Source organism: Erpetoichthys calabaricus, chromosome 2 (assembly GCF_900747795.2).
Source record: "Erpetoichthys calabaricus chromosome 2, fErpCal1.3, whole genome shotgun sequence".
Classification (NCBI taxonomy): Eukaryota; Metazoa; Chordata; class Cladistia; order Polypteriformes; family Polypteridae; genus Erpetoichthys; species Erpetoichthys calabaricus.
In genome coordinates, this window is record NC_041395.2 from 117,352,229 (window position 1) to 117,364,636 (window position 12,408).

Below are 12,408 nucleotides of genomic sequence, written 5' to 3' on the forward strand. Positions count from 1 at the left end.
CGATCATGTGATAGCAAAGGAAAAGTCATCAAAAAGTTTGCATCGAGATTGCCCCAAACCGTTTGTCAATCTCCACTTTTATTAAGAGTGCCTAAATTGTACAGAGCAGCACCGGTGTGAAACATATCTAAAATACAAAAGATCGTTAATAGACTTTTAGATTTCGTAAAGCAACTGCTTTAAGCAGAATGCGTCTTGTATTACAAAGAGAAATTATGCAAAATCTTGACTGCACGACTCTGTGTTAACATTTTGTAAAAGGCAATCTTCCATTTGAGAAATACTGACTTATAAACTATTGAGTGAATTATAACAGTTTTTAAATAGATGGGATACTCAGGGGAGGCAACCTTTATGTTTGCTTTTTAAATCGTTTATCATGTGTTATTACTTTTCTTTTTATAAAAATGTAACATTTCTCTAAAAAGTAACTGGTGAGTAAAATTCTGCAGTAAAATGCTGACAATATTATGGGCGAAAACAGTTGATTAATGAATTATAATAAATATTCAACAGTTTGTCCTACACAGGTTTACAGGTAAATAATTGGATAATTACACACACACACACATACATCCATCCATCCATCCACCCATCCATGTTTTAATTCATTTATGTAATCTATATATCTATATCCATCTCTCTCTCTATATTATATATATATATATATATATATATATATATATATATATATATATAGAGAGAGAGAGAGAGAGAGAGAGAGAGAGAGAGAGAGAGTCAATTACACATTACAAGAAAAATTACTGCATTATGTATATCTACATGTACAGAGTAATGTAATAACTCTGTGAAATTTGCACATGCTAAACAACATGAAACATTTCACTAGTCGCTGTGGAACATTCATGTTACCTGTCCAAATGTTGAAAATACTTATCACTATTATTATTTACAAATTTGGATGATACCATTATTCAAGACAACTTTAGTTTGAAATACAATTGGTTAGGTTTCCTTTGTTTTTGCAGGTGAAGTGACGTGCTTGGGCTCACACAGTGTCAGTGATGGGATCTGAATCTACAACTGCAGGGTTTAAAGGCCCCATCCTTACTCACTACCCCACAGTGCCTGCCTAATTATTTGAACAAACAATGCTGAGAAATAAAAAGCAAGGACAGTTTTTCAACAAAACATCCTGACTTTTCTGACTAATTCATAAATGAAGACACGTCACATTTTGTTTTTGAAAAAATAAGTTTTATAACTATATAATCAATATCCTATAAAAGCTGATATATTCTAGTTATGGTGTTGACTTATGCTGTACAAAAGAGTTCCAAAATGCATTGATATAACCATATAAATCAAATGGAATCCCCTCAGAAACATGGAGCACCACAATTTGCCATCTATAGCTACATACACAATTACTATATTCTAGTTTATTTAAAATATGTATTACAACAATCATATCTAAATAAATACCTTCAACCTTAATAAGTTAGTTTAACGTTCCCCTCCATTAAAACAATCACATGCTGTCAAAAGTCTATAATGAAGCAAAAATAAAGAAGATTTACTGGTTTTGTGTTGCTAGGTTGGCTGCTGGGGGTCTCTTTAAAAGAAAGAAGAGAAATGAGGAGGTCTGTGAAATGGCAGGGACTAGATGGATTATGGTGAAAGGTGTGGAATGTAGGATGAGAGGGTTTGGGCATGTTGTATGCAGTAGGGAGGAAGAGATTTAAAGAAAAACTGATCCCAAAAGCAGAGGACGATACACACAGCCGAGTCCTATAATCCAGGTGGTGCAAAGTGGTTTCAAATAAAAGAATAAGACTGAAAACCAGAGTAAATTAAATTTGAATGTCTTCTCTTCAACCTGTAGTATCTGTGTAGATGAAAATCAAGAAGCAACCAACCATTACTATGTAATATCATTACAGAGTTTGCATACAAAACCATCTTTATACTATTAAAATGACAGTTAAGCAGTTAATCTTTTTTGTACTACATACAGACCATGCACAGATACAGAATGTAAAATGAATTAGTTATTCTGGCTATAGTCCCAAAAAAGGTACAACTTCAATTCTGAACTACTTTACACTTCAAGGTCAGTGATGCATCTGAAGAGAGGTGCATTTTATGGCAGATGTAGGGACTTTCACTCAGGGCACAAATTCCAAAACACAGACAACTTCCAGTGCAAATGTTTGAGAAGAATCTGCGATTCTGGTTCACTTCATGACAGAAATGGTTAAGAGAAAAAAAACAAACTGCTTTAAGAGAATACAACTGGATCATAGTATTTGTATAGCACATAAGGCAAGAAACTTAATACTTTCAAGTATGCTTACTTTATAGTATTTCAGAATAACAATAAAAATGAATAGCTGTTTACAAAAACAGAGCACATAAGCACACAGGAGAAGGATAGATAATATTAAACCGTAAAGACTCAGGGACTGTAACAAGGAATATGTCCTCTGAAAATTGAGGCGTCATCACTCAGTTTAACTTATAATATCATACAACATTCAACTTTCAATATATGTTCCTCATCTTACTTTGGATATTTTACCCCAAATAAAGTCGGACATTATTAATCCACAAATATTTCAGGATGGAAAAAAGATTATTCAGCTATGCGATATTTTATAAATAATGAAGTGAATGTCACAGGAGGATACATGCAGATCCACCACTGAAGTGTGTAGTACTGCACTTTAAGTGGATATTCTACACTTCAGCATCTCAGAGGTTGTACCGGTTTATATTAGAAATGGTAGTGATTTAGTTCGTTTAAAAAGCCGGTTTACTCATATATTCTTCCAAAGTCTGGAAAAAAAAAAAAAAAAAAAAAAAAAGGTCAACTGAAAATACACCTTCTTCAAACACATTCCTTTCTCCATTTATGTTAATATTTTGAATCCTTGAGTACAAAGGAATGCTGTTAAATTACACACATTTTATAGCATGGTAATTGTGAAATATTTCTATCATTTTTAGCAATTAAACAAAAATTGTGATAATCACTTGCTGCACTTAAAAGAAAGTGAGGAAGTATTAATATTAATTTCTTTAACATGGAGAGATTGTGTTATGATCACACATTATACACCAAGAAAACCAAATTTACAACAGTATAAATATTACTAACTTACATAAAGTATAAAATGTTAGTATTTTCACTTACGTAGTTAATGCAAATGATAAATAGCTCAAGTTTTATTTCTCTATGCTTCAAACAATAGCACTTGAAGTTGAGAGTTACTGAGAAAATGTGCAGTTTAAAAAAAACAAAAAAAAAAACACACACACACACACACATAGCATCTTGCATACATATGAAAATCGCTAATAAGTGTACTTTCTTGGTATTGCTCAACATTTCTTAAAGCAAATATATATACACTTTATCTATGGTAGAAAATATGTAACATAAGGGACATTGTAAAAATAAAAAAAGCGAGAGACAGAAAACAAGAAATCCTGACCTTCTGTGTTTCAAGTAATGTGTGGCTCACCAAACTTCCTACTTCCAAGGTACCACAATAAGGCGATCTCGCTCAGGCCTGTTGGTTCTCTCTCACACATGGAGCTAGCCACTCCTAACTGTCACCTGGAAGCCTTCGCACTAATTCTGTAGTAGATTTAGAAAAATCTTTGCTGGCTTCAGGAAACTTTCAAAGCCATTCTAGAGTCATGCCCAGAGTTAAAGTAGGCCCTCCTTCAATGCTCCCCTACCCACTCCAATGACTCGCACTCCTGATCTCTACAGAGTCTCCATGCTTTATTTTTTTTAGTGAGACAACAAAGTCCCACTTTGTGTGCTGCTCTTCAACAGCGAAGAAAAATGTATTCCTTGGCTTTACTCTTAATGGGGCATCATAATGCAGACTTACCATGGTAGAGACCATGATCTGTCACCAAACAACCTAAAAATTCTCAAAGCATCTGTTCATCCTGCATGGGTTCTCTCTCAGAGTACGCCTGGCAAATGCTCTATAATGTCCTGAGGGAAACTGCTTTAGGTGCTCACAAGTACCTCTCCTTCTCCCTGGTACCCTAAGGAAATGTCACTTCTCAGGTACTACCACCACAACTTAAACAGTGTCTACTGTCCAATAGCAACCCACATCTTCTCACACTGGCCATCTTGGATACAATGCCATCTCCCTCTCAGTATTCTAAAGTTTTCCAATGGGGCTCTCCCCTGCTACACTGGAGGCATATATTCCCAGGTAATCTTTAACCATTGAGGCAGCCCTCCAGCACACGTTTCATACAAGCACAAAAACAATTTTCAGAAATGCAGTATATTTTTATGCACATTTTATTAAGATTAACATTTAAAATCTTAAACGCATTCATACAGTATATTTGTAAGTCACACTTGTATAAAATAGCTAATACCTAACATTTATTTGTAATTTAATGTATTTTTAATTTAATAAAAATGTAAAATTTGGTCCTTTTTTAAAATTATTGAATTTACATACAGAGCATCAAAACAACTCCATTTAACTCATTGGCCTAATAAACAGATGCAATTTACGAGTGCTAAAATACTGTATGTTACCGTAACTAGGTATTCCACTAAAGCCCTGAGCCATATTTTAACAAGAAAAACACTTAACCACATTTAATATGAATATTATACATTTTGACAAAGCAATTCAGTCTACCACAACACCCAGATTTTTATTAAAATAGTGCCAAACTACATTACTTTCAACTTCTGTATAATACTAGGTAACCTGTGCCATAATACATTTCTCTGTGTAAAGAAGAATTTTCTAGCACTCTGGGAAAATGTATAGTTTTCATCTATGCACTGACTCTGACTCTGACTGACATACTGTAACTTGTTTCACAAGACAATAACTCTTCCCTATTTCTAATTAATATTCATTTACTAAGCCTGAAAAGATTCTGCTCCTTCCATTTTTGCTCATTGTTTATATTCAATAGGGTTAAGCAGTCTAGCTAGTGAATCGTTTTTGGATTTTCTGAAGCGCTCTTATGTGCTCCTTATGATAAGTAAGTGCAAAAACTGCACACAGTATTCTAGCTAGCCTCACAAGTACAGCATACAACCTGCTTTGACTTGTACTCCACACATCACACAATATATTTCAGCATCCTGTTTGCCTTTTAAAACACTCCTATACAGTGCTTGCTTGTGAGCAGTGCTGAATTCTCGATAAGCATTTTTCACAAGTTATAATTTTAGATCTATTTTCCCAAAGTGCAGTCACGTGTATCATTTTTGGTACCTATATGCAAAAATTTAAATAACTTACTTTTAAAAACTCTAATAAGAATTTCAAAAACAAATTACATCAGTTTTCTACATAGTCACCCAGCATCGTACCAACTTTTTAATGTCCAATTATTATTCCTCCCACCTTCACCATTTTTCCAACGAAAATATTAAAGTGCAGAAATTTTTTGGACGTCCCTCGTACTTGATTATATAGTCATAAAAATATCACGCTCCTGCTTAGTCTATTATTGGAACATTCTACCTTAACTGATTACTACAGCATTTTTGGACAGAAACTAATGCCTGAGAGTTAGTAAGAGGTATATATAACCTCTACAAAAAGGGCAACACAAGTGTTTGTAAAAATTGAATTCACTATGCAGGTTTTCATATGAGCATATCTAATCCTAGGCCAACAAGTTAATAACTCTTTACAAACTGGGTCATTGGAATGTGTTTAACAAAAGCTGCCAAAGGAAATTTTGGGAAATGCAAGATTTCTGAAAGCTTTCAAATATAAATGATAGAACTGGTACAGTAGATAAATGAATAGTAGATAGTATTTTAATTATAATCAAGTATACTAACAATATATACTTCCGTAATGTCCCAAAGATTCTCTGGGACTAATCACTATTCAGGGAGAGGTCATAGAAGTGGTGCAAGGCCAGAGCACACTGTACTTCCTGATAGAGACAGGTCTTTTGATGTATGCCGCAAGTTAATGGAAATGTTCTACCAATTCACAGTAGCCAGTGTTTTGTTCTACACTGAGCTCTCCTGGGGATCCAGTTTTGAGTTTAAAAGATACACAATACCTGAACAAACACCAGGAACGCCTGTTCCATCACAGGGCTAATCGAGGACACACTGGAAGTTGTTATGAAAAACAGGAAGATGGCAAAATAAGATGCCATCATGAAAAAACCTCTCCATATCCCCAGAATGTACTCTTTTGGAGCAATTTTAGCCACAGGCACATTCCTCCACAGTGTGCCAAGAGGTGTCTCTGGTGATTTTTTTTGCCTGCTGCTATCAAGCAATTTAATGCTTCCTCCCGATATCCCAAACTAAATGCTTATACTCTCTAAAATCATTTTGCAACTTCTGTACAGTATTTACTTTAACATATATTACTCTGTTATTCTTATCCAAGGTATTAATTAGCAAACATACTCGTCATGTGACCTTTACCTTTTTACTCTTAAAAAATTAGTTAGGTTACAAAAACTTTATAGGTTTATTAAAAACACCTCACATGCCTTCTATTTACCTTTTTAAAACTTACCTCTTGCAACATATCTGACTCTTCAATGGATTTTGAGACTGAGAGTTTAGAGGTTTCTTGAATTTCTCCTCCCATGAGAAATTCATCCAGTATAAAATATGCTTTTTCAAAATTAAAAATGATGTCCAACTCACACACCTTAATACAGAAAAATCATACAGAGCGTTCTGAGAAACTGTTCATTTAAATTCATGCATTTTTTATAGTTTCCCCTATGTTAAATATAAGCAAATACATACTTTTAACTAATATTATTTTTAAAGGCTTAATCTTAAACAGTACATGCTCAGAATATAATAAATATAAATGGAAGCAAAATGCAAAAAGGTACAAATAATGGAAAATTAAAATAAAACAATGTAGACTTGCACTACCAGTCAAATGTCTGGACATACACAGAAATTTTGATGTCATTAAATACTATTAAATCAGTTTTAAAATATAGTCAAGACATTACTAGTATTTCTATTAGTGCTTGAAATGACAGATTTTTAATTTATTATTCACATATGACTAAAAAGCCCCATTTTCAGCAGCCACTCCTTCAGTGCTCTAAAGGTAAACTCGCTTGGCTTATCCTTGGTTATGTATAAATGCTAACTGGTTATCAGAGAAAACTTTGTAATTGCATTAGCACCACTAAAACCTGTTATTCTGGTGGTGTTCCTAAAGTTCAATACTGTGTTCAAAAATGTCCAAAATGAAACAGGTTTTTCGAAAAAAAATGTCAGTCTAATGTTTACTTTATTGCTTTATTTAAAGTTATTACATGTGACCCATTGCCAAGAAAGTAAGATGTCATACTAAGGTGTCTATTACTGTCTTGAGAGAAGAAGCCAAAATGGATCTAACCAGCACATAAAAAGAAGGGGATGGCCCAAATACACAAGTACATCAGAGCCCATAGTTTGAGAAACATATGCCTTACAGGTCCTCAGTTGACTTCTTTCTTAAATGGTTATAAATACCATTGTCATCTGCAACAGAGAAAAGATGACTCGAAGATGCTGACCATAATACAGTATGTTTTTACAGTCATCTTCCATCCAATGTCTGTGTTATTTTTGCCTATTTTAACCTTTCCTTTTATTTGCCTGTGACGATGCAGGTTCAGCACCATAGTCCCATCTCACTTCTGGGAGCTCTCGAACCCGGCACCATTGGTAATGTCACAGATGAGCTGGATAGTGAGGCACAACAAAGCAAAGGGACGGTGCAAAAAGTGCAAAGTGCTTGTATTTTAAAAATTAACAAAATCAAAACAGTGTTCAAATAAATAGTGCAGTGCTTCAAAAATCTTAAAATAAATAATCCAATAAAAACAAGCGAAAGGGTGGAAGTTAAAATCCAATAGAAAAAAAAATCCTTTTAAAACCGAGGTTAAAACAATGGCTGGAAGCAGTCTTTTAAAACAAAGCCCGGGGCCTTCTTTTACTGGTGACTTTCCTGCTTCTCCCATCCAGGCTATGCACCAGGGGAGTCACCCTACATGCAGCTGACCTTCTTCACTGTACTGGTCTGGTGGCCTTTCTGATCCCTGGCTCCAGTTCTGCTCACCCAGACCGAGACTTGGGTTCCCCAGCGACCAGGACGCTCACACTGGGGCTTCCACTTCCCAAGTTTCTGACTTTCGCTGCCTTCGCTTCAGCGAGCCAACGTTCTCCTGGTCACTCCTGCTCTGCTCGGGCTTGCCCTCCCAGCTGCTTGCAAACATCGCAAGTCTGTGCTCGCTCGCTCGCTTTCTTTCTCTCTCTCTCTCTCACCGGCTTTCTCCGTCCTGCTTCCTTCTTCTCCATTAACCTCCCGTTCTTTTTTTTTCTCTTCCCTTTCTCTCATCCGCCTCGTGCTTCTATTATATGATCCGGGGATGTGGATCAGGTGTGGCAATTAGCAGCTCCTAGCAATAATTACAGATGCAGACAACTCCTCACCTGTGCACTTAAGCGAGGACCGTCACATCACGAATCACCCGGGAACCGCTTTGGCCACACTACCACGCCCCCTCCCTTTCTAAGCCACGAGTGCGGTCATTATTTATTTAAAAAGTGGCCCTGTTGACTTGAGCTGTGGACCCACTACACCATATCGCCAGTTCCAGATATGGCCCTTTATTTGAAGCCCAGTCTCTAAGGAAAGCAGACCCAAATTGTATTTTCTCAATTGGAGATGAATAATATAATTCAAGATATCCTTAAAACAATTTATTGGTATCTTGACAAAAAGTCATCAATTTCAATCAAAAACATGAAAACTTCTGGGTGTGTCCGGACTTTTTACCAGTTGTGTATTTTACATAAAAAATTTTAACAAGCTTTTGAATATGACAAACATTAGGACAACAAAAAATGCACAGATTTAAAAATATGTGGAGTACTTCTTACATTTCCAAAGTAGTTATCCAAAAGTTCAACATAGCGGTGCATTAACTCCAACGTCAAAAGTTCATTATCTTGGCCTTCCATAGCACAGCAGAAATACAAACTAGCATACCTTTCAAAAACAGTGAAACAGATTAAGGCTATGTTGTCTGTAAAATCTGAAAATATTTTTTCCACATTTAGCTACAAAGCTAGAACAGGCAAGAGACACAATACAGAAAAAAATTGCAATAATTGCTATTTGCTATAACTATTTTCTGAATCGTCATTCATTATTCAATTTTGTTGAAGTTTACAATTAAAGAGGAAAAAAAACAACTTTTTTTGCTTAAAGAACAATAGCCCACGCTGAAACATGAACCCAAAAATGCCAAAATACCTTTTATATACAATTTTCAGGTCCTTCCAATCAATAAAATTGCAGGTCTGAGGTTTTCTCCCCAACACAATTTGTGTCATCTCCCTGGTGATCTTTTTTTTCTCCTTGTCTCCAATGGATACATACCATTTCTGCAGCCTTAGTTTGCCCTGCCGGCTGAAAAGCAACATGAAGCGCATCTAAAAATCAATAAGAAAGCAGGTTAATCAAAAGGACTGCACATAAATAAGGCAGCAATACCTTTGTAAATCAGTACTATGATACAGAATGACAACCATTAACAATAATACTTTGCTAAACTGCTGATAATTACCTCTGCAGCAGAGTGTCAAACTATAAAAGATCACTTACAATATCTCCCCAGAACAGAATTAACAGGAAGTGTGAACACCTGACAGATGAACTACCAAAAGGTGTTGACATGCTGAACAGTAATTGATATGCAATTATAGCCACAAGTTCAAAGGGTATGAATTAACAAGAAAATGCTAAAAATTCACAAGTAACTTTGTCAGACAGGCATGAAACTTCAAATAACTGATGATGTTTACAGTATAGCTTATAAGATTCCAAAGATCCATAATAAAAAGAATAATAATTAAGTGCAAAGTAGCGAGGTATGCAATTTGAGAAAACATACTTAAATGCACATTTTTGTAACCCTGATCATTTCAATATTGTTGTCATAGTGCAAAACAGCCATGTTTTACACGTGTCAAACTGCATTCATTCATAAACACTAGCAATTTCAGAAATACTGAAGCTAGTAACTGTGTACCCTATACATGTCTTCCTGACTGAGGTTCTTTACAGAATGCATTATCAAGAATGCTTAATTAAACAAAACTTTTGTATAAAAACAAGATGAATCATTAGCACCCACTGAAATGACGTATAAATATAACCATTAAAATACTTCTGCTGTAACTTGAACTAATTTTACAAATGAAACACACATATTTTAAAAAGTCTAAAAATAAAATATTGGGTTTTGTTTATTAAAGACATTGCTGTTTAAAAAGTCCAGTTACAAAAGTGTTTTTTCTTAAAACTACACTATTTGTCCCATTATTTTACAAAGACAATTATGAACACAACACATTTAAAGCTCTGTGATCACCTAATTATTTAGTATTATAAAATCATTATTTAGAAAGTTACTGAAAACTTAAAACACATTGAAACTGGTCTTAAGGAATATTCTGTATGAATTACTTATAAAGATTAACCAGAATCGGCCAGCTACACACAATGGAGTTCTCATTTCACCTCTCACCACAATCACTTTCCAAATACTTGAACTTTTAACATATTGGACCTCTTTTCGATAAATAAGTACACATCACTTTGTTGAAAACAGATGTAAGTAATGATTATAACATCAAAGGAAACGCTGTCCAGCTGCTTTACTTATATTGTTATTCCAAGCAGGAAGTTAATAGCTTCATTAATGTGCTACAGACGATGGGAACTGATATAGTGAAGTATCCTTTTTACATAAAACTATGTTCTTGATGTATCCAACTTTCCACTTTGTAAACACAGTGAGCAGCACCAAGCAACAAGTATCACAAAGAGAGAAAGTGTTTGGACCACATATACAAAATGTGGATCTCCATCTTTTATATATTATGGGTTGTGAAGAGAACATTAATTCAAGTACAAGTAAGAAGATGATGGTCTCTAATTTGTCAGCCTTCAACTTATTCATATTCCCCACATATACTAAATTTTTCACAATAAACCACATAACACTGATCTACATCACAGCCTGCAATGGTCTGAATTTAGCAGTGTAGGAATCTGGAAAGCAAATCTAAAGACATACATGGTAACTGTAATACGCCAAAGGAAAAATAAAGCACTGGTGTAAGAGACATGGACAAAACAATGCATTGTTGGAGCCACTTGAAGAAATTGCCATACTATATTTTTCATCCCTCTTTATTATTTTTCCTTAAAAATATCCTCAGACATCACATTGCCAATTATTACAAAACTCCAATACCGGTAACCCACCAAAATACTGCAGAAATGGAACACAGTTTATGAGACAATTGCTCAAAAATACTGATACACTATAACTAAAGAGTTAGCAACAGTTCATAATGCTTAGTAAGTATAAACTTGATTAAGGGTTTCCATTTTAAAAGAAATGAGTTCCCTCTGAAGATAAATCTATTTTTTTCTAATCATAAAATAAATGTATTCATCATTTCCCAGTATATTATGGCAGGCAGGTTAGAATTTAATTGAGCAAGACGAGACAATCTGCTGTAGTCATAACATAAATTATTATAAAAGATTATTCTCTAACCAGTAATGCCTTAACCATCAGGTGTCATTCCAAATGGAGATATTAAATAGTTACGTTTTTTGTGATCCAAGGTCCTATACAGATATTAATATTTTATTCCAACATAGCATGACAAACCCCAAAAACACGAATCCCAAGGAAGTAGGCTGCTCAGCACATTTCTCACAAGTAAGATAACTAAATTTTCAAAGTCCGAGTTGAGAGAAATGTGAACAATGAATATTTCTGAGCAGAGCTTAAACATCATTTAAACATATTTAAAAAGAATGGATTTTTTAACTCATCTTTTAATTTCATTAGCTGAAATTCTAATTTAAGTCTGTGAAGGTCACTTTATTAAATGTATTTAATTTATTACTATTTGGATATTTTAGGGATAGCAAAAATACATTAATTATCGTGGAATGGTTTAAATAACAGTAACACTTCGGCCTGATGATTTTGAGTATGTACTGTATATTTATTTGTATTTAAATTATTTATAAAATCTCTAATTAGACCATTATTCTTCTTAAATTAGGAAGAGTTATACATCTTATATTTTTGAATGCACAGCTTATTTCTCAAAAGTCCAAGCTACTGTTTTCATTCCTATACTAGCATATCTTTTTTTTTTTGATTTTATTGAAATCAGACAACATTCCATACAAATAAATCAATTTTTACAAATATAAGATTGAAAACAAAACAATCAAATATACTAGCATAGCTAATATATTTTGCATGCATTTAATACTCCAATGTCTGATTAGCATTTTCTTCATATTCATAATATAGATAGATAGATAGATAGATAGATAGATAGATAGATAGATA

General features: G+C 34.2%; 1 protein-coding gene across 2 annotated transcripts in view; it reads right to left on the bottom strand.

The window, feature by feature from the left end:
* Nucleotides 1-1,196: 1,196 nt before the first annotated feature.
* ap1s3a (adaptor related protein complex 1 subunit sigma 3a) overlaps nucleotides 1,197-12,408 on the bottom strand; it is a 43,414-nt gene continuing 32,202 nt past the window's right edge. Inside the window, exons 2-5 of one of the 2 annotated variants that reach the window (XM_051922437.1) lie at nucleotides 9,276-9,454; nucleotides 8,900-9,008; nucleotides 6,519-6,656; nucleotides 1,197-2,201 (exon numbers count right to left, since the gene is read on the bottom strand). In XM_051922437.1, coding sequence (XP_051778397.1) covers nucleotides 2,199-2,201; nucleotides 6,519-6,656; nucleotides 8,900-9,008; nucleotides 9,276-9,454 — 429 coding nt within the window. In that variant the 3' untranslated portion in view covers nucleotides 1,197-2,198. Of the gene's footprint in view, nucleotides 2,800-6,518; nucleotides 6,657-8,899; nucleotides 9,009-9,275; nucleotides 9,455-12,408 lie in introns of both variants that reach the window. The other variant, XM_028794417.2, reaches the window with a different exon arrangement.